The sequence below is a fragment of the Sphaerodactylus townsendi genome, linkage group LG04 (genome assembly GCF_021028975.2).
Source record: "Sphaerodactylus townsendi isolate TG3544 linkage group LG04, MPM_Stown_v2.3, whole genome shotgun sequence".
NCBI classification, from domain to species: Eukaryota; Metazoa; Chordata; class Lepidosauria; order Squamata; family Sphaerodactylidae; genus Sphaerodactylus; species Sphaerodactylus townsendi.
This window is the reverse complement of record NC_059428.1, coordinates 42,076,749-42,099,765: the sequence shown is the minus strand read 5'-3', so window position 1 is coordinate 42,099,765 and position 23,017 is coordinate 42,076,749. Positions and strand designations below refer to the sequence as shown.

Sequence of the window (23,017 nt, the reverse complement as noted above, 5' to 3'; positions counted from 1 at the left end):
ATGGCCATTGTGATCATACAACACAAACTATTCTAAAACTCTTAGCTCTAACAATATTAACTGAATGTAAATATATCTGATCCATAAAACAATCACGGACCACAGCTCAAATGCACAAATTGATATCACTGTTTAACCTGGAAAAGAGGCATCAAAATATGTGGATATTTGGGATTTATTTATTTTATTTATTTTTATTTATTAATGAAACTTATAGGCCGCCTCATCCCCAAAGGGATCAACTTAAACAGGGTTTTGTAAGGACACACCATTAATTGGGATAATTATGAGAGTTAGATAAGGATTAGGATATGCACCTATATGGAAAGGAACTTTATATTTTAATTATAGAAATTGCATCTGTCTGACAGAATGACCCTGAGTCTTCTGGGAAAACCACTTTTAATATCCCCTAAACATATCTTCTTGTAGGGATGCACTGCTGACCCAGCAGCACCGTAAGTAGAGCGCTGGCACACCGGCGCTCCTACGGCCTTCTGGTCGCACCACGCCCCCACCCCTCATCCCCCGATGAGTCACAGGTCATGAACTACCTGGCTCACAACCACCGGGTGTCCCGGACAAAGGGACAATGGTCTTGCCCCCAGGTGAGGATTAGGCCCAGACGCTGATGCTCCTCTCCGCACGTAGCAGCCAGATGAGATCATGCATCACATGATGATCTCTCAGTCTCCCGCTCTCCCCCTCTCCCGGAATTCCCCCCGTTCCGCCCTTCTACACGCCCCCGTTAGAATCATAATAAAAGGTGCCAGAAACCAGCACGCGGGAGAGTCGCTAGGAACACGGACACTCGCGCTCCCGCTGCTGGCACTCTCCACCAGATGTTATCACCGCGTCTCGTCTCGTTCTTGCGCTGACCTCGCGGTCACGACTACAAGCTGGTGCCGAAACCCGGGAATCCTCGAACCTCCACCCTGCTTACCGTCGCCTGGGAAAGGGCCGCGGTACCGACGTCCGCTGGATCGTCGCATCCAGGGACTTACCTTTGGTATCGCCCGTCCGCTGGATCAGCACATCCAGGGACCCGAGTCCTAGGACACTCTCTCGTCCGACGGAACACCGGTAAGTATGGGAGCTTGCAAAAGCAGGGGTTATGACAAGCACGTTAACGAACTAAAAGCGTTAGCGAAACGCGGCAGGGTGCCCGTAAAGAGAGGGGAGCTGCGCAAATTGGTTGAGGAGATTGAAGCTCAATGTCCATGGTACCCGGAGGGGGGGGGACATTGAATCTTAAGGATTGGGAAAACATCGGGCGCACTCTTCACACAGAGCCTCGCGCGCCGGTGTCACTGCTACTGACGTGGAGACAATGCTATGTCGCCATCAGCCTGCAGACCTATGGCTCCCTTGCTGTAGGCCGCCCTCCTTTCGATCTTTCAACTTCAGTTTCACCCCTGGAATTTTCTCTATCCTCTAAATTGGACGCCTGTCCTCCTTCTGCCCCCCTTGCTCCCCTGCCTCCCTCAAATTCTCCCGCGGCTCGGCCGCCTCCCCTTGCTCCGCCTTCATTTTCTGAAGCCATAGCACCTCCGTCAGCGCCACGTAATGGCGCGGGTTTCAAAACCCTCGCAGAACGTATTAGCCACGACCTGCGAAAAAAGGAAACCCTGACGGAAGACGATGCCGATATCCTCGCTCTATGCCCCGTTCACTTCACGGATACCGAGGGGAGGATGGCGTTATTCGGCAGGTTGTCGAGTACCGCCCTTTAGGCTATAACATCCTCACCGAGCTCCGCAAAGCGATGCGAGACGTAGGAGTCACCAGCCCTATGTGAGAGGCATGCTAGAGGCAGTCGCAAGGAATCACCTAATGGTTCCGGATGACTGGAAGACCACCTTCGCATGCTTTTGAGCCCTGCACAATATGTGATCTAGGAAAGCGAGTTCCGCCAGCAATGTCTCTAGGGGAGCCGCCATCGGGCGGCGCCTACACCGCCGCGCAACTTTACGGCTTTGATGCCTTCGCCAACCCCAACGATCAGATTGTTCTGCCAGAGGCCACCCTTACGGTCGCCTCTGAATGCGCCTACAAGGCGTTTATCAAGGTTCCCAATGCCGGCCAGCCAACCCAAAGTTTCTCCGCCATCCGGCAAAAACCCCAAGAGCCCTACGCTGAATTTGTGAACAGGCTCCAGGAGGCTCTCAAGAGGCAGGTAGATAGCGAGGAGGCCCAAAACGAGCTCCTCATGCGCCTCGCCAAGGAGAACGCCTCCACTGAGTGCCGCAGAGCAATGACGGGCCTAGGCAAAGATCCTGAACTGACCGACATGCTTAAGGCTTGCCAGGACATCGGATCCTCCGCCCACCAAGCTAGCCTTCTCGCCGCAGCACTCTCCACCGCCAGGGGACAGCCCCAGGATGATTGCTTTAATTGCGGCAGGTCAGGACACTTCCGGAGGGAGTGTAGGCAGCCCGGCGGGGGGGCCTACAATCCCGATGGAGGAGGGTCTTCCCCCAAGAGACGAAGGCCCCCGAGGCTGCCAAAAACCCGATGCCCCCGGTGCCAGAGAGGCTTCCACTGGAGAAGCGACTGCCCATCGGGAAACTTGCGCCCGGGCATCTCCCCAGCCCAGGACCAAGGAGGAGAGTACTAGAACAGGCCCAAACACCAAGACCCACACCCAAACCACCCCCTCTCGTGGCATCTCGCTCACGTGCACCCAGCCCATCTCCTTCAAGTTCCCCCACGAGGTCCTCGTCGCCCCAACCCAGTATGGCGACCCCATCCCTACCGGGACCATTGGGCTGGTGCTGCCAAAGGCCTCCGCCGCTGAACAGGAATTGTTCATCGTCCCCGGAGTAATCGACTCCACGCACCAGGGACCCATCCATCTCCAAGTCTGGACGAACATCCCGCAGGAGTTGCCCAGCGGAACCAGCTGCGCACAGCTGATCCTCCTGCCCCATGCGCTGCCCGCCATCAACGCAATAAAGGCCACAAGCCCCGGCAGCCATCAGGGCGCAGCCAGTACTACCATCGCAGCGGTGGAGACACCCATCGGAAGCTCCCGCCCATATCTGGAGCTCACCGTGGAGGGGTGTCTGTTCAAGGGCCTGGTGGACACCGGTGCTGATGTGACCGTCATCAGAGCAGCCGAGTGGCCTGACCAGTGGCCAACCGAGACCTGTCCGCACATCTGGGGGGTGGGGGGAAAACAAACCGTAAGACGGAGCATCCGCCCGCTCACGGTCCATAGCCCAGGGCTCGAGCGGCAGCTCACAGTCCGCCCCATCATTCTGGACATCCATGTCAATCTCTGGGGAAGGGATCTCATGAGCCAGGTCAAAACGACCCTAGTCTGGGATGGATAAACCCATCACACAGATTATTGATCCTAATTGTGCCTTCTGAACTCATTTTCGAACTTCCGCAAGGAAACTATTCCCCCCCTTTTTTTCCTTCTCTCTTCCCTCTATTTTTTCAACCAGCAAAGCGGGAGGGCCAATTGGCTGACTGGCCCTCCCTGGATTAAAATCTGGGCCCGTCCTGGTACCGCAGCACTGCCAGGACAGGCCCCAGTTTAAAAAGGAGGCTGCCGCCACTATGCCCCTAACAAACCTGTTTGGCTTGTGGCTACCATCGCCAGGGCGCTTAGCCGAAACCGCCCCTTAAGGAATGGTTTCGGCGGCCAGGGCAGGCCTCTAGTCAAGGGGATGCTGCCGCACCAAATTCACACATAACCTGTGTGGGTTGTGGTTGCCCAGCGCCTGGCGGCTGTATGAACACAGTGTGCAAGGCCAGGCGCTTGGCCGAAGCCGCCCCTTAAGGAGCGGTTTCGGCGGGTGGCAATTCCCCAAGATAATTTGATTACAAATTCAGCACCATTTCCAGCCTCTCGGCGTTAACCACCAAGGTCACGGTAAGTATATTTTCCCTGCAAAGAAATACCCCCTCCCCCTTTTGTGTGTGAAATTCACCCCTAATCGCCTAATTGCTTTGTCTCCTGGATGCATCCACCACCCAAAAGCGCATCCAAGCCCTCTTTTGTGTTGCAAATTTAGCATGCATACCCACAATTCCCCCAGGGTCCGCTTGCCCCCTCCTCCCTCGAGGCTCGGACCCTCGCTTTGACGCACCCTGATGACGCTCTGAAGCCAGCTTCCATCAGGATCGCCTACCCTCTGCCCTTCCTGTCAAACAATTTAAAGAAAGAGGAGTGGGCGGCCCCCAGTAGACTGCATTAGAAGCAACCCTTACGCAGGCTGCAAGATAAGCCTTCGTATATAGTCGTCTTATATCAAACACTAAATCCAACAAAACTTGATTTTGACCTCCCGCCATCGGCTCTCCAAGCCTGGCAGGATCCGGCCCCCTCCTATAACCTGGGGAAGGGGGTGTGTTTCAGTCCTTCTTCCTACAGATCTCCAGTAGATCCCGACTCGCCATGACGGGCCAGCCCATGGAATGGCACCAGGAGGAAAACAACCCCATCCCGGAGATGGAACGCATCTCTCTGGAGGATCCCGTCCAGCGGCCTCAACGGGAACGCCGCCACCGACGCCCAGACGGTCCAAGGACCCGGATGACCTGGGGGAATGTCAAAGCAACCGCCAGCCAAGCTCAAGAGCTGCTGCGCCAGCAAGCCCGAGACGCCCGAGAACCTCTGTGCCGCCCTCTTTGCAATCATCACTGCCAACTCGGCGGCCACCATCCTTTGCCTGCTCTGCTGCCTCCTGCCAGTGGCAGTCGGCCACCCCCTGACGAGCTTTGACCAAACCAACATCTGGAAGCAATTTGCTGCCGCTGCCAACGTTTCGTCCTTCTGCCTGGGCCAATACCTAGGAGTCGGGAGCCTGCTAAGCTCCTGCCTGCTCCCCGTCTGCAAAGCCCCTGGAGACTTCCTAGCGGAGTCTGGTTTAAGCCCCTTTATGAATGCTTCATCCATCAAGTACTCTATGAGTGCTGACTGGGGACCCGTAGTCCAAACCCTCCCGGCTGGCGCTCTCTCCCTCATCACCAAGACTGTCGCCAATCACAAGTCCAATACTTGCGCCCGCATTGCCGGCGCGGCAAGACGAGAGACTGACCCGGGCCCATTCACCGGCTCGGCCAACTGGAACTGCATGCGCATGGAGGACATTCCCCCCATGTATGGAAATATCTTGCTCCCCAAGGGTTGGTTCTGGACTTGCGGGGAGAGAACTTTCAACTACATTCCTGCTCGGCTTTCTGCCGGGACTCTCTGTTGCCTTAGCCGCCTCACCATCGTCCTGCCTCAGGCTCCACCCTGGGAGCCCGGACGCCGTCGCCGCCGCTCCACTCTGCCCCTCGACCCCTCTTGCCGGAGCAACGCGGTTGCCCTCTCCGAAGCGGAGTTCGTCTCCCTCGCGACTTCCCTAGTGGGAGTCCCCGGACTCGCTTCTTACAACGCTAAGACCATTGGCTGGCTGGCCTGTGCCCTTGTGAAGTCCATCAACTCCACCTCCATTGCTCTGGATGCTCTGGCCTCCGAGCAGCAGGAACTTTGTCAAGCGACTTTAGATAATCGCTATTGATTAGTTGTTGTTATTGCATCACCAAGGTTGTGAGAATGTACATGATATGTGTTGTTTTAATCTTTCTGATAATTCCCATTTGATTCATATGAAAGTGCGTGAACTGCAAGATGTTGTATCTAATCTGAAGTATGACGTTTTGCCCCACTGGTGGTCAGCCCTTTGGAGCTGGCTACTGGGGGGATGGTTAAGTGTTATTGTACAGCTCTGCATTGGTTTGATTGTGTGCCTCATCGTCGGATCTTGTTTCATTCAATGTATACCTAATATTGCCTGTAACATGTGTAAGAAACCCCTCGACTTTCCCTTACATCGCAACCAAGTTCTAATGTTGCACAAGCAGCTCGGCCAGCTTGGCCAAACGGCGGAGGAGACGAGCGTCCCCTTAAATCGCCCCCTAGCATTTCGGCCTCCCTTCTAAATGTAAAAAAGGAGGAGATGTAGGGATGCACTGCTGACCCAGCAGCACCGTAAGTAGAGCGCTGGCACACCGGCGCTCCTACGGCCTTCTGGTCGCACCGCGCCTACACCCCTCATCCCCCGATGAGTCACAGGTCATGAACTACCTGGCTCACAACCACCGGGTGTCCCGGACAAAGGGACAATGGTCTTGCCCCCAGGTGAGGATTAGGCCCAGACGCTGATGCTCCTCTCCGCACGTAGCAGCCAGATGAGATCATGCATCACATGATGATCTCTCAGTCTCCCGCTCTCCCGCTCTCCCGGAATCCCCCCCGTTCCGCCCTTCTACACGCCCCCGTTAGAATCATAATAAAAGGTGCCAGGAACCAGCACGCGGGAGAGTCGCTAGGAACACGGACACCCGCGCTCCCGCTGCTGGCACTCTCCACCAGTCTCGTCTCATTCGAAGCGGTCTCGTCTCATTCTTGCGCTGACCTCGCGGTCACGACTACATCTTCTTTTTGGAATTTTACAGCTGGCATCTGTTTTGTGCCAGTGCGTATACACAGCTCCCCCTCCTATTTATGGATATAAATATGAAACTAAAAACTGCAGTGATAGCTATTTGTGCTTCTCTTTCAGCTTTATTTTGATCTCTCTGAAAAAGGTACCTAGAGAATGACTCATTTGCTATGGTTGAGATATGCAGTTCTTACCTCATTTAAGTCTCTGACTTCATTTTCTGCCAAAGAAAGTATAGCAAGACCTTGAGGTAAAGAAGCAGGAGCTGTACGCAGTGATGTTATGATATTTCCATGCAGCAAAAGAGTCTTGAGGGATAACAAGAGGGGTGGGAAGTACAACAGGTAGAAGTGTTTTAACAGTGTTACATTAATTGCTTTGAATGTTCCAAAAGAGCTGTCTAAATGCCATGAAAACCAACCCTCTGACAAACTAGTACATGCAAACACTAAATTGGCTGTTTCTCAATAGTTTCTGTATCACAAAGAAAATATTTTAACCTTCATGTCCACAAACGTATTTAACTTGGAAATTCTTGAAAGAACTGCAAAGTATGAAAAGCATTTGTAGCCAGGAAATTATGTTGGTTGCATTCCCAGAGCTTTTTGGACTAACCCTTGGTTCAGTTACACTGCATGCCACCTGCTTTCACCCCATCTTTTCTCTTTGTTTCTCTATATTATTGAGAACTAGCAGCAAAGTCCATTGCAGGAGAGATGAAATGGACCTCAGAAAAGGGTGGGAGAGCAAGCATTTCTCCCAGTAGTGGGCTTCACTGGGGCTGTAGCAGCCCCTGCCCCCCCCGGCACAATGCTTCTCACCTACCTGGTCCTGAGTCTGTGGTTTGGGGGTGGGAAAGGTTGGAAAAGTGTGGGTTAGGTAGGTGGGAAGATGAGGCTAGGGGGAGGGTGAAAAGGTGAGGCTTGGGGTGATGGTGGGCAGAAAGGTGAGGTTTGGAGTGGGGGAAGGCGGAAAGATGTGGCTTGGGGTGGGAGGATGGAATGGCGATGATTTAGGTAGGGAGAACCAGGAGGGCTTTGCGAGCCAGCGGAGCAGCAGGTATCAAGGTTCTGCTGCTGCATCAGCACGGATGGCCTGTTGGGGGTGGGGCAAGCCAGAAGGGCTTTGCTGGGCCTGACGTCATGAGTCTTGCTTGCCAATTGGTGGAGAGTTGGTTGTTGCGACATTCCATTTATTGGTTAGGATGATACTTGGTGTTCTTAGAGCACAAGTCTATACCCTACTATACTCTGTCCCACTGAAAGATAAAAGGAGATTTGTATATGCAACCACCACTAACTGGACCTTCTTTGCTGTGGAATGTTCCACTTGAGTCCTATACTCTATTCCACTGAACTATGTAGGCTCTGAGACCCCCAGAAGATCCAGTTAGTGGCGGATAAATATACAAATCTTCTTTTATCTTTCAGTGGGACAGCATACAATATGATTTTGATGTACAAATTAATATATACTTCTCTAACATACAATTTTAATATGAATTAATTTACCAATTGTAGCAAAAGTAACTGGTGCCTATATATGGAAATTTGAAAGAATTCTTGCTTAAGAGAACTGGGAAATTACAATGAGAGAATACTTTTGTATGGCAAAATTAATTGAATAGAAGCCCAGAATATGAATTAAAAGTAAATGGAGAGCCTTACCTTAAATATTATAACATACAAAGCAGTGTTAAATTTATGTTTTACTAATATTATTTTAATGTATAAGAGCATAGGTCTATGTATATCTTTTAAAAAGTATGGTAGTATGAAGGGACTGCCAAATTTATGTTATCAAGTTTTTATTACATTTTGAATTGTTCAACTAATTGTTAATGCAGATCAATTGTTTCTTCTTTTTCCCTGTATTTTTTCTATTTTGTGGAAAAATAAGAAAATATATTTTAAAAAAGGAAATGAGAACAAAGGTTCGGTTGTGATGCCTGACTACATTCATAAGCTTTAATGATGAGCAACTTTCAGCCAAAAAAACCTAAAACCAAATAAAATAACCAAGCAACATTTACCTTCAGAGAGGAAAGCTTTGAGATATCACCTATGTGGGATATATTGTTGTCTGATAAATCAAGGTGTTGAAGAGATGTGCAGTTGTTGAGTTGGTCCATAATCTACAGGAACATAAAAATATTTTTAGCAGTCATAACCATTTACAAAATTATTATACAAGTGTCTCAATCAACTACAGAATAAGATTGCAGCACAACTTCTTGCCTTTTAAATGTCAAACTATGCCAAAAAGCCTGTAGATCACATAACTATCACTTGAGGTATTCTGAAATTCCATACTAAAAAAAATTCACCCACAAAAACAGAATATGGTCACTAGAATAAGTATTAAGACTGATTACATATTTCATTCTGGGTGCAGTATTTTAAAGAATTTAAAGAATTTGGAAATGTTAAGGCCCAGAGTAGGGCAGTAGTCAGAGAAGGAAAAATGGGATGGGGGGGGGAGTGTGGGAGTGGGGCAGAGGAGTAGCTAGGCCAGAGTGCGCCCGGTGCACACTCTGGCTTTTTTGCCCCTGCGGCAACCCCGTGGCGCCCCCGCCCCTTCCCCCGCAGCAGCCCCCCTCGTGGCACTTCATTCCACTTACTTTTAGGAAAGGAGCAGGCCAAAGAAATCTGCCTACGTTGCCTGGGCCTGGTGGAAACTACATTTCCCAGGAACCCCTGGGAAATGTAGTTCCCACCAGGCCCAGGCAATGCATGCAGGCTTCTTCTATGAGATTTTCCATTCCTAAAAGTAAGTGGGGGGGGCGGAGGGGAGCCGCGGAAGGGGGGGCAGGGGGCGCTGCGTGAGGAGCACGGGGGCCGCGGATTTTTCTGCCCCCCATGCGACCAGAATCGGTGCGCCCAGTGTGTTACGCAATGCCCCCCAGCCCCCTGGTGGCTTCGCCACTGGAGTGTGGTGCTGATGTACAGGGAGAGAGACAAAAAAATGTGAGTAAAATTAGAGATTTAGGGAAAGTGGCTCTGAAAATACTGCTAAGACAACTTCTTGTTTCTTCATCAATAAATTTCCCTCTGCCAAAATACATGCTACAAACATACTTCCTAAAAAATAAAGATGAATATTCTCAGGCCTCATTCAGGTATAATGCTTGACATCATAATAAGCAATTATTCCAGCAACAATAGTTTTTGTTACATTTGTGTAAAAACAATTAACTCACAGGTGTTAAACTTGATTTCTAATGACACCATGTGCTGCAAATAAATTGTCGACCGATTCACCTACCAAGAATTTGCATGTAGTGTTTGTCACATTCCTGCACTGGGTCTGTGTGTTCTCACATGCATGTTGTGTGATTGCCTGCATGTAAAATTGTGTTTTCTCTTCTTGCCACCACTCCAAGATTAAAAAAAAAACCCATCCTCTCAATAGCCAGTGCCTTTGGGTATTCTGCTAAGGCTTCCTCTGAGCAAGGACAAAGGGCAGAGCTTCCAATTACCTTCGCTCCTCCTGTAGGTGTATGTCCTTAGCATGTGTGAGTGGTCTTAGTATGTGGGTGGGATTTCAGACACAGTCTGCTCTCTTAAGCAGGAAAGAAACTTCATTACTGAAAATTGAACTAGAGCTCATATACAATAGTAGAATACAAAATCTAAGGAAATAAAAAGAAAACATATATCTAACTAATTTACATTATGCACCTTTAGATGGAACAAACACATCTCTGGTCACAGCATCTGGGCAATGTGTTTGAACCCAGACAAAGAAAGAGTTCACCTTTTAATACTTCTGCCTAAGTGAAACCCCCTCCCACTCCCAATCCAGAGTTAAGGATCTTGCCCCTCCTGGAACTTGTTCTGATCCCTGCCAAGGGGAACTTTCCCCTCATATCCCATTCCTCTCATATGCCCATCTATCACATCCCCTTTGGCAGGTAGATCCAAATGGGTGAACCACACTTCCTGTTTTCCTGACTCTCCTCTAGGGAAAATCAACATTTTGCCATGTGTTCAGGAATCCTGTTTTCATGCATTTGCAGTTGGGCAACAATTCCACACACTAACCTAAACATGAAAGACAGTATAACAAAACAGGTCCCTGAAATCTGAAGAGCTATCACACACCACTAAAAATGGATTCTAAGAACTCAACTATTGTTGAGTTGTGGCCAAACACATTTCTATAGGCCCAGTTTTTAGCACTGCTTGAAACAAGCAATTTTATTTATTCCTTCAGCACTGCACTAAAATGCATGCCTTTACTTGGCATTCATTTTGGTTTGTCAGTTCCTATGTCATGCTTTTTTAAAATGCATCCCAGCAGCCTTAACATCACAAAGCAAACTGCAACACATACCCTGTTTCCCCGAATATAAGACTTCTCCTGAAAATAAGATGTAGTCGAGGTTTTGCTGAAGTGCAAAATATAAGGCATTCCCCGAAAGTAAGACGTAGCAAAGTTTTTGTTTGGAAGCACGCCCGACGAACAGAACACAGAAAAATAAGACATCCACTGAAAATAAGACATAGCGCATCTTTGGGAGCAAAAATTAATATAAGACACTGTCTTATTTTCAGGAAAACACGGTAATACAATTAAATTCAAAGCTTTATTAGTTTAAGTGGGAACAATTAAACTACACATAATTTTTGTCAAAATTAGTTAGTTATATTCTGACAGAAAATGTACAAAATTTTACCTTTAAATTATTTCCTGCCAGGTTCAGCCACTTCAAGTGCACTAGATCCTTCAGTCCTTCTACATAACCAATACTGTTGTGAGGCAAGTTTAATACCTGAAGCTGAGTGAGTTTAGCTACTCCCATCATGCGTACCAGCCGATTATTTGCAACAGACAACTGTGAAGTAAAATAAGGCATTGTGGTCAACAGGGCACCAACCAATCATGACAGCATTATATCTCATTTCCACTCAACTGTCAATTTATGATGTTTTCAAAAAGCTCACAATGCACAATTGATAGCTTTTAAATTAATTCATAGCAGAAATACACTAAGTGTGGAAAAGATAATTAGGTGAAAACACACTTGTGTGAATCACTATCTCAGAAAATTGTTTTTTTCCTATAGTTTTTAAAGAAAGGCTAAATTGTTCCATTGTTACACAGAGACACTTTACAAGATTAATTTATCGCACAAAATTCGAGGGACAGAAGTTGTAACCTTCCCTGACTCCAAAATGTTAGACTGATAGGACAAGACACATGAATCCAAACAAATGATCTGTCAAGATCAGTGTTGTCTATTACGCAAAGGCTCTCCAAGATTTCATGGAGACTCTTTTATATCATCCACTAATTGATCCTTCTAACTTGAGATGCTGGGGACTGAATCTGATGCTGTCACTGAGATACAGATTCCCAAAGGAGGAGTTCCAGTTGAGCAATGGTATTCAGGAGATACAGATTATGTTTGCACTGTCAGACAAGATACCTCCAAAAATTAGAAGACATTTAAAAGCTTCTTGCAGCATAGCATATATGACTGAGGCCAGAAAAAAAGAAGAAAGCTATGGAGACTGCATAAAATTGCTTCCATGAACTTACAGAGTTATTTGTAAAACATTTTAATTACAACACTTTGGGAGAAACTACAGTTATTGGTGCACCCTCTAAGGTTTGAAGAAAAATCTGAAAAATCAAGAGAAAGACTTTTTAAAAGTGTGAGATCTTATGGTTGTCATGTAAATTTATACCAACCAACTGTAAAATCTCAGCTGCCATTTGGGGGATTGGTCAGCAACTCCATAAATACAGCCGTGGCAACAGGGGCATAACAAGGCAAACTGCAGCCCTGGGCAAAACTTGAGTTAGATGCCACCCCCCATGGGCAGCCACTCCACCACGATCAAAATGTTTTTTTGCACCAGGACATTGGTGCCTGCAGGGGGTGCATTTTTAGACATATCAGCACCAAAATTTCAGCGTATCATCAGGAGACTGCCGTTATGCTACCCCCCAGGTTTGGTGAGGTTTGGTTCAAGGAGTCCAAAGTTATGGACTCCCAAAGGGGGTGCCCCATCCCCCATTGTTTCCAATGGGAGTTGATAGGAGATGGGGGCTACAGTTTTGAGAGTCCATAACTTTGGTCCCCCTGAACCAAACTGCACCAAATCTGGGGGGTATCATTAGGGCAGTCTCCTGATGAGACCCTGAAAGTTTTGAGACTGTGCCTTTCAGAAATGCCCCCCCCCCCCCGCCTTCAACCCCCATTGACAGCAATGCAGAAAACTCAATGCAGAACAAAGATTCTTGGGCAAATTTCTGGGATGTTCCTGGGATGTTCCTGCAGGGAGCGCATTTTTGGATGTATCGGCACCAAAGTTTCAGGGTTTCATCTGGAGACTGTCTTGTTGGGACCCCCCAAGTTTGGTGCAGCTTGGTTCAGGGGGTCCAAAGTTATGGACCCTCAAAAGGTAGCCCCATCTCCTTAGCAAATAATGGGGGATGGGGCACCCCTTTGAGAGTCCATAACTTTGATCCCCCGAAACCAAACTGCACCAAAATTGGGAGGTCCCATCAGGACAGTTTCCACATGATACCCTGTAATTTTGGTGCCGATACATCCAAAAATGCTCCCCCTGCAGGAACATCCCAGATGTTGGCCCAGAATCTTTGTTCTGCATTGAGTTTTCTGTATTGCTGTCAATGGGGGTTGCAGGCTGGGGGGGCACATTTCTAAAGTCACAGTCTCAAAACTTTCAGGGTCTCATCAGGAGACTGCCCTGATGATACCCCAGTTTTGGTGTAGTTTGGTTCAGGGGGGCCAAAGTTATGGACTCTCAAAACTGTAGCTCCCATCTCCTATTAGCTCCCATTGGAAACAATGGGGGATGGGGCACCCCCTTTGGGAGTCCATAACTTTGGACTCCTTGAACCAAACCTCACCAAACTGGGGGGAGGGGGTAGCATAACGGCAGTCTCCTGATGATACGCTGAAATTTTGGTGCTGATATGTCTAAAAATGCACCCCCTGCAGGCACCAATGTCCTGGTGCAAAAAACATTTTGGTCGTGGTGGAGTGGCTGCTCATGGGGGGTGGCATCTAACTCAGGTTTTGCCCAGGGCTACAGTTTGCCTCGTTATGCCCCTGGTGGGAACTCCAGCGAATATAAATTTTAAAAATGTTAAAGTTGCTAGCACTTCAATGTAATTTTTATTAAAATCTTTCAAAGAATTGTATTTTAATATTTTGAGGCTAGAGTATTTATATTTCCTAATTTTTAAGGATCTGCTTGTCTAGGTTTTCCCCCCAGTACCTATAAACCAAAGATATCCTAACAACCATAGCATGAGTATATCACAGACATGTACAACTAACCTGCATCAAGTTCCTGCATTTCTCCAGATGCTCCAATTTAATTAACTGGTTTTTATCCAGGATCAAAGTATGTGTATTTTCTTCACAGGGCAATGTTGGTCCCAGTTTTTGTAATCCTTGCCCTGACCAATTAGTTATTGAACCTGTGAGTACAGAGTAAAGATTCAAGTTAGCTTTATATATTAGCGCAGCAATATAAACGCACTGGAAGCTCCCCCGCCGGCTTGCCCAGGAGAAAAGAATCAAACAGCACAAGTTGCTCTTTTCCAAAGAAAGGCTTTATCTTAGTGCAGAAGAAATATTTATAGTGCAGTTCAGTTTCACTTTACTCTCCGCTCTCCGGCTGTCCAGCTGCCAGCAATCATACACTCCCACTCAAACTAAACTCCAACAACGCTACACCACACTCACTTTGTTAGACAGTTATATAGAGTCACTATCCAATCAGCTAGTGAGAGAAATTGCTGACTAGCACATTTTCCTTTGACAGCTGCTGATCTAGATCTGAATATGTCAGTGCCTATTTCATTTAGCTCAACATTATACCTGTAGCTACTGTTTTAAATAGAACCAGGGGGCATTCATTGAAAATGCTGGGGGGAAGAATTAGGACTAATAAAAGGAAACACTTCTTCACGCAATGTGTGATTGGGGTTTGGAATATGCTGCCACAGGACGTGGTGATGGCCACTAACCTGGATAGCTTTAAAAAGGGCTTAGACAGATTTATGGAGGAGAAGTCGATCTATGGCTACCAATCTTGATCCTCCTTGATCTCAGATTGCAAATGCCTTAGCAGACCAGGTGCTCAGGAGCAGCAGCAACAGAAGGCCATTGCTTTCACATCCTGCATGTGAGCTCCCAAAGGCACCTGGTGGGCCACTGCGAGTAGCAGAGTGCTGGACTAGATGGACTCTGGTCTGATCCAGCAGGCTAGTTCTTATGTTCTTATGTTGGGAAAATTAAATTAACTTCACTCACAGGCAATGGATTTAATAATTATTTATTTACAACATTTATATTCCACCTTTCTGCCCTCACAAGGGCCACCAAAACATACATGATACGTTCACATTTTAATACTATTAATATCAATCCTCACAAAAGCACATGACACTAAAACCATTAAAAACAGTTAAAAAATATACAACCCCCCTCCCCCCAACTAAAACACTGGTTAGAAGGAGAAATCACTGAGGGAATGCCAAACAAAACAAAAAAGTATTCACCCGCTGGCAGAAGATAACGACAGAAGGGGACTGACAAATTACCTTTGGGCAGAAAGAGCTTGGATGCCATGACCAAGAAGGCCCCCTCCCAGGTTGCCACCCATTTAATCTCAGAAGGTAGAGGACCCAAAGTAGGCCAGAGTGGTCATGGTGCGGTTACAATACTGTAATCTGGAAAATTATGGCGAGTTCTCACCCCATTGATTCTTTTGGCTGTTTGCTAGTTTGAAATCAATGTTAACAATGTAAAATAAATAAATGTGAAACAATGTAAAATAAATAAATAAATGTAATGTAATTTGTTTATTCAAACATTTTAATGGCAGGAGTAAAGTTTCACCCATCCAGCGGCAAAATATCCTTATAATTGTTGCAGCTCTATAAGGGCACAAAAGCATTCCCCTCTACAGCAACTGCAAGTGATACCACAATGGACAGGAACAGCATCCATGACACCTTTTCTCCACACAGCTTGGTACTGCCTTCACCACATCTCTCCCTCCTCCTCATCACATCTGCATAAAAGGACAGAAATAGCAGCTTCACCAGGACCCCCAGTAGCCAGCAATTTCCCCCACCTCCACTATACTTTCACCATGCTATAGAAATGCTAGAGTGCAACTTGCCCAACTTGCTTTTTTGCCCATGCTAGAACTAAAAAGCACACAACAGCAAGCTGCCCCACTTCATTTTGAAAGCATAACTTAGGCCTGCCTCCTCCCTGAACTATTCATGGAAGAAGACACTTCCCACAGCTCATCCATGGATTTCCCTTTTGAATGGAATTCGAACAGTCTCATTTTTAATCTGTTTAAGGGAAGAAGCCTTGGGAACGTCAAGAACTGTGCTCAAAATATTTAGCACAATCACACTTGGACATTCCCTTCAATGCAAGGGCTTCTTGCTTTTGACTTGTCAGCAGGATTCCTGAGTGGAAGCAACCAAGAATTAATGAAGAGGGAAGAAAACATCCCTCGGGAAAAGGAAGACTACTTTAGGAAAAGTTACATATAAATTGCAGCAAATATATGAATTAGTTGAAGATGACCTGCCGTGCTGCCTCCCTAGATGCCACCCTCTCCAGACACTTTCCCAAGATCTTCCAAACTAGAGTTGGCAGTCCTACAACTGACAACACCATTGATCAAGAGTTAAACCCCCAGGCCCATGGACACCACTCAGTTTAGAATAGTGTAATCTGTTTAGGATTGCAACGCAAGGTACATATCATAATACAGAAAAAGTAATGAACAGGTGTTCAGTTTTCAGAACAGAGGAAATCTAACATTCTATCCCAAAAATACATGGATGGTGCATAGTAAAGAAAGAATGGGCAAAGGAGGCAACTCAATAGGAATGGGCGTATAAATTGTTAAAACACAATCCAGGAAATCTGCAACAAACATAAAACAGCTTTACAATCTCCTAATCTCTTGGGCTAATTTATGCTCCCCCCACCCCGTTTGACACTATATTAAGAGTAAACCCTTTCTTTCTTCCCAGCAGCTGGGTCTGATGGCTTAGAAGTAAGGACAGGATACCCTACATATGTGCAGAGACCCTCATAATAATTTCCTTATAGCAACATGCCACAGTCGCACTGGCACACTCAAAGAATAAATAAGCTAAATTAAAGTTAATTCAAAAGCTTTAGTTGATCTTCTACTCTAACCAAGGCCAGAACACCTATAGTCAAACTGAAGAAAGCAAAAACAGCAATGCCCCAAACTACTGTCTCTTTGTGTTTCGATGGCTGACTTCAACTGTCATTAGACACCGAATTTCTAATTATTATAAAGAGGAGCCGAGGGAAAACCGTCTGAAGACAACTAGAGCTGATATGTAATTGTGGCACTAATCTTCATACCGAGAAAAGGGCAACGTACCCTTCACCTCGGCTTTCAACAACCCTGTTGTTTTAAAAGCACAACGCCCGCTCCCTACAATAAAGAAAACGGCCATCTCGCGAGGTCTTCTGGGATCGATAGTCCTATTCTAAAATAACAAAAGACGGTAAATGAGATATATTAGAGGAAAAAACTACAATGCCCATAAGCCACCACCTGTCCCAGCCTGCTTGCTCGCTCGCTCTCATCGACGTGAGATATAAGTACTGGCTTGCCCTCATGCGACCCCCAATAATACTTCTCCTTACACATCTGTCAAGGACCCCTCAATACTTTCCCTACCGTCTATAGGTGATTTAGGCGCCTCTGTCCTCGAGGATGATCCTCCTGCAGCTACTGCCGCCGCCATACTTCCCGCTTGGTAATGACACTAGGCAACCGGACCGGTGCTGAATGCTGATTGGCTGGTTAAAATAACGCCCGAAAAATATTGTCCAAAGATTTTATATGAAATCATGAGACTTTTGAAACCTTATGGCTTCATAAGTTGTGATTTTTAACGTTTTCGGCGTTAATTATAGCTGTCAGAAAAAGCGTCCCATAATGCCCTGAAAACGGGCATTTCCCCATAATACCCCGCGCGAGTATAGAACCCTGTTTCCCATCATCCTCTCCCTTTTCGCCGCTGGAGTTCCCAGCATAGGAGCGGCTGCCGCCATTATGAAGTAAGAACCGGGGCGGGGGTCTAATCCGGTGCCATCCTCTGGGTTGAACGCGGGTAGTAAGTCATGATGGTTGTTTTTCTGTTTGCTAACCTTTTCTGTTTTCTTTCTCGCCGGCCTTTTCTCGCGATGCAGGGTCGAGTTGTGCAGCTTCAGTGGGTACAAGATCTACCCCGGCCACGGCCGCCGCTACGCGCGCACGGATGGGAAGGTAAGGAAGAGGGAATCGTTGACAGTAGTTGTGGCTTGTGCCATGACTTCGGCGAGGGCTCAGCATCACCTATGCTCCTGGTTATTTCTGGTACATTGTGACCCAGAAACAGGTTAGCAGCTGTTTAAACCACTAACTAGTTCCTTATTATCGCCCTTCCCGCTAAGGAGTTCATTTTGAGATTCTCGGCTGTTTGCTCACTAAGAACTTTGGTAGGAGAGGCTGAAAGACGGGTGGTTGAACGTAGATGTTGCCAGCTCTGGTCTCAGATTCTAATCACTTCACCTCTGGTCTAAGTCATTGGTTTCAATTTTTTTTTTTTTTTAGAGTAGGCTCTACTTTTACATTTGCTATTGTTGGTTTCCACTTGCAAAGAAATTCCTTGCTATCCTTACCTACACCCATCACTTGTCATGTCAGTTAACACCGAAGAAGTTTACAAGTTAATAATGTGTAATGTTATTGAACACCAGATTGTATTTCTTGTCTTTTTCAAATTTGCATTAGGCAGCTCAGAATCACCTCTTCCCAGCTCCTAATTTTAACTCCTGGTCTCTTTGGAATTAGAAAACACTGCTGTTAGTAGCTGTAGGTGGAAGAAGGCTTTAATTAGATACAAAGGCTTTATTCTTGTAACTTAATCACATTTATTCTTTTAGTAATAATTGGTCCCCTTATAATGTGATCATTCACAGCTCACAATTTTACACACTCTGCTCTATGACCAGTTACCCGTTAGGGGGTAGAATGGGACCTGCAAATGTTGCCTGAGCAGCAGCATTGCAATTTTATGTAAGAAATATTAAGACACTGGTATGCTTGGGCTGAAGGTAGGTCCATGAAAAGGCTAACAATTACTGTTGTAGAACTCTCTATTTTTATATCTGCAGTATGTAAACTGAATCTTAAATAGCTGATGTAATAATGATTATATTATAGGTTTTTCAGTTCCTTAATGCAAAATGTGAGTCTGCATTCCTCTCCAAGAGAAACCCCCGTCAGATCAACTGGACTGTTCTGTACCGGCGCAAGCACAAGAAAGGGCAGTCTGTAAGTACATTCTAGCTTGTGAGTTTATTTCCTGCAAGAGAAAAATGGTAGACAAGATGACCATAGTGCTTTGCGTTTCCTTCACAGAGGAAAATTCTTCATTACTGAATTTGGTGACTTGATGCAGCATCATGATGCTTGAGTTGGGCCAGAAAATGATTGTGTGTGTGTAGTCCTTTCCTAATTCCTTTTATATGCAGACAGGTCTGTGATCACTGGGTGATATTCAGAACCAGATGCTTGTTAGCAGTGGCTTTTATGAAAATAAAAAAGGGCATCAGAGCTTGTCACCCTAAACTGAAGGAGGATGTTGCAGTGAATAATTGAAAGTAAAGGGCAGTTTGGGATTGGAAACTCATTAAACACTGTTGAATGAACATATATAGCTAATTAGCTACCAGTTTTCGCTAGTTCTAGGAAACGGCATTAAACAAATGCTTTAAAGCCAGACGAAAACAACTGACTGCAAGGGTCAATATTAGGACTTTGGGAAAAATGTGGACTCCTGTTTATTGCACTTAACCTGAGATTCAAATGGAGTTCAGTCCACATGTAGCCACTTCCTGTCCTCTGGTATATCCTTACATTTTGGACTTGGAGCCAGTGAGATGTTTTAGTGGACAAAGGATTTCCAACTTCTGAGAATAACTTTCTTAATCTGTTAGATCCAAATCTGTACTTTGTCCCCCTTCCCTTTTTTAATATTGGGGAGGCTTTCTTCTGCTGCAGAGTGCATTCCTCTGATACCGGGTGCTTTTTGGATCATTAAAAGATTGTCGGAGCAGACATGCCTGGTGGCAGAGGAACACGATGCAACAGTGGAGAACCCCCATTCTGACACACAAAGAGAAGTGCAAGTAGATATGAGGTATAGGATCCCAGGAATGAATGGTTGATTGTCATTTATACAATTATTTCTGAGATAGCATTTGAAGATGTGGTGTTTATCTGATAAATTTGCCATGACTTGCTGTCAGTTGGCTGGATCTTCAGCAGTTACTTTTGCATGAGTAGCTGATATTAACTATTTATTGAAGGTTACTGCTGCTATAGTTTTAAAGGTTTTGAATTATTTTTAACTGGGATTATTCGATTTGTTTTTACTGTATTTGCTATTGCTCTGTTGTACACCGCCCTGAGCCCTTCGGGGGTAGGGCAGTTTATCAAATCGAATATTATAATAATAATAATCATCATCATCATCATCATCATCTTTTTGGAAAGTGACACATTTGCATCTGTAAAACATTAAGAATATGGCCCTGGATATATTTTACATGTTTGTGTGTGTTCCGGGAAGGTGGGGTGGAGGATTGACAGCAGTTCCACGTGTCTCTTTTACCTTAGGCTAAAGCACGGGTAGGGAACCTGCGGCTCTCCAGATGTTCAGGAACTACAATTCCCATCAGCCTCTGTCAGCATGGCCAATTGGCCATGCTGGTAGAGGCTGATGGGAATTGTAGTTCCTGAACATCTGGAGAGCCGCAGGTTCCCTACCCCTGGGCTAAAGAGAAGCTATCAAGAGACTAAGAGGGATCTTATGTTTAAAAATTAGTACACAGTCTAATTCATAGGCCAGTGGTGGCGAACCTTTGGAACTCCAGATGTTATGGACTACAACTCCCATCAGTCCCTGCCAGCATGGCCAATTGGCCATGCTGGTAGGGGCTGATAGGAGTTGTAGTCCATAACATCTGGAGTGCCAAAGGTTCGCCACCACGGTCATAGGCTATTCAGAAGTGATACACTTATTAAGGTCCTCTGCTCTTACAGTGTGGGTAGATTTGTAGCACCTTTATTTCTTTATGGTTTAGGAAGAAGTGCAAAAGAAACGCACCCGACGTGCTGTCAAGGGCCATAGGGCAATCACAGGTGCCTCTTTGGCTGAAATAATGGCAAAGAGAAATCAAAAACCTGAAGTGCGAAAGGCTCAAAGGGAGCAAGCCATTAGGTGAGTCCTAACATTCCCTTTCTAGCAAGAACATTAACTTGTGCCATTTGTTTCCAGTAATTCTCTGGCTTTCTAGTTGAGCTGTGCCATTGACTGTAAAAGATGTGCAAGGAGAAGACTGATGGATTTGTAATACTGAGTCTTAAAATACGGGAATCTGTAATACTACATTTGTAATACTGAGTCTTAAAATATGGGAATCTGGAAATGTTAGTTTTCCATAGCCAATCAAAACTATGATTACCAGAACTGTACGCATTCCCTAATGCCAGAGCAAAATAGTTTCTGTTTCACATCAGCCTGAGTTTTAGAGGAATTTGGAACATGTTCAAAGTAAAGATCTAAGTGCAAGGTCAGTTTCTGTAACCTCAGGAGGGAGGCTGGAGCTTACTGCTTTCAGGATGTTTGGAGTAGCATCAACCATATGCTTACCTCTAGCCTTCATCTCAAGCTTGGTGGAAAGGCTGATAATTCCTTCCCCGTAGTCATGCTGTGCTTCAGAAGTATACTGATCATTTTGCTCAGTGAATAGCAGCTTATGTCTGCTAGTGAGAGGGATACCCTTTAGAGTAAAATCCATGGTTAAATACAAACTAATGACTTGAATTCATCAGTAATGAGCATGATTTCCTTGCCTTCCCCCTTCTACCACAACCCAAAACACTCCTAGGGGATTGGGGCTGCTCAGGAACAGTAAGCGGGAGAGATCTGCTATGAAAAGAGGAATCCGCACAAAATGCTCCTTCCTTCGATCTGTGAAAATCATCTCCAGCGTTCAATCCTGAAAGTTGAAAAATACAGTTGTTCTTGATATGTTTGTAAATTGCTAACAAGGTATCAAACATGGAGTACTATATTGTAATAAAGATTTGTGTTTATTTTGGGTGATGTATACAAATGGTATGCATAAGTACAAATGTTGATTTCTGCTGCCCGTATCTGGCCATTCTGGAATGTTGGCAGCGTCACTAACTGTCATCTTGTAAACAATTCACAGAGCTGCAAAGGAAGCGAAAAAAGCTAAGCAGGCAACTAAGAAGACAGTTCCTTCTACAACAAAGGTGAGATCTGGCAAAGAATGGAAAGATGAGCTGCATGTCTGTGTATTTTCTTCAGTGATGTTTTGAAGTAAAACAAAAAAAAACTGCAGCTATAGCTCTTCTAGTTAACATTTTCCTGTGTCCTTAATGAATAGTGAGTTATTGCCTTTTGAGAGAATTTGAGTTGTGAAGAGTGATTGGCCTAAGCTCAACTTCATATCAGTTACATCATTCTGGTTCTTACTGAACTTACGGTGCAATCCATTTGCAGGGCGGATGGAGGGGAAGCACTACAGCTGCTGGAGGGGCTTTGGGCGTTGCTGATGGGAGGGAAGACAAACTGTCTGGCCACCTGAATCGCCAAACAGGCTTATGCTGCACTTTAGTGTGGTGTAAGTCTGCAGGTCCAGAGGCTGATGTTCCCAGGCTAGAATGTTGTCTTCCCCCATCCCACCCCTGGGAATGTTTTGGCCCTGACCCTCACACCGGACACCAGTGTTGCCTCGCAGCAGCCCAGACTTCCAGGATTTGCCACCATGGAGCTGAGGGGTTGCTGGTTGCCTGTGCCTTTGTCCCCTCTTCCAGCAGGAATGCCCCTTACGCTGGCAGATTGGGCAAATGCATTAGTGTGCCCCTCCACTACTCCCTGTGAGCGTCACCCTGTACATCTGGATTTGGCTACCCATGAGACTTTGTTCTGAAAAGGCACTCAAAAGATAGGCCTGCCTTAATTCTGGCTTCTCAAAATGATTTTGGTGTACTTTCAAAGCAAGTACAGTGTAATAAGTACAGTTTTAGACAGTACATATTTCTTCTCCCCCCTCCCCCCCGGTCTTCTTTTCCGGTCAGCAGCTGAGGGAGGACAAACCATACAGTAGCACAGAATCTTTAAAACACCTAGAAAATAAATTGAAATTTTGAATTCTGCCTTGTTTTCTAGGGTTGCCAGTCCATTTTGTGGATACAGTTTTTCGTGGCTCCTTGGGAAATCCATGCTATGCTTTTAGAAACAATACACTGATTTATAATGGCCAGCTGATAATAGTATATCCTGATTCATATCTTATTTTCTATTGACAGGCACCTTCAAAGGCTGCACCAAAGCAGAAGATTGTGAAGCCGGTGAAAGTTTCTGCTCCTCGTGTTGGTGGAAAACGTTAACTTGTCATTCTGTTTTGGTTATGTCAAATAAATACTGACTTGTAA

At 45.9% G+C, this 23,017-nt stretch overlaps 2 protein-coding genes across 3 annotated transcripts in view; one reads left to right on the top strand and one right to left on the bottom strand.

The window, feature by feature from the left end:
• CEP97 (centrosomal protein 97) overlaps window positions 1-17,462 on the bottom strand; it is a 27,199-nt gene extending 9,737 nt beyond the window's left edge. The window contains exons 1-5 of one of the 2 annotated variants that reach the window (XM_048493052.1): window positions 17,180-17,462; window positions 13,762-13,904; window positions 11,122-11,280; window positions 8,476-8,577; window positions 6,638-6,751 (exon numbers count right to left, since the gene is read on the bottom strand). In XM_048493052.1, the coding sequence (XP_048349009.1) occupies window positions 6,638-6,751; window positions 8,476-8,577; window positions 11,122-11,280; window positions 13,762-13,904; window positions 17,180-17,246 (585 nt within the window). In that variant the 5' untranslated portion in view covers window positions 17,247-17,462. The remainder of the gene's footprint in view (window positions 1-6,637; window positions 6,752-8,475; window positions 8,578-11,121; window positions 11,281-13,761; window positions 13,905-17,179) is intronic. The other variant, XM_048493051.1, reaches the window with a different exon arrangement.
• RPL24 (ribosomal protein L24) lies at window positions 17,409-23,017 on the top strand. Its single transcript, XM_048493053.1, has 6 exons — window positions 17,409-17,562; window positions 17,695-17,770; window positions 18,710-18,820; window positions 20,635-20,771; window positions 21,769-21,832; window positions 22,892-23,017. Exons 1-6 carry the CDS (start codon window positions 17,558-17,560, stop codon window positions 22,970-22,972), a joined length of 474 nt encoding a protein of 157 aa, XP_048349010.1. The 5' UTR covers window positions 17,409-17,557; the 3' UTR covers window positions 22,973-23,017.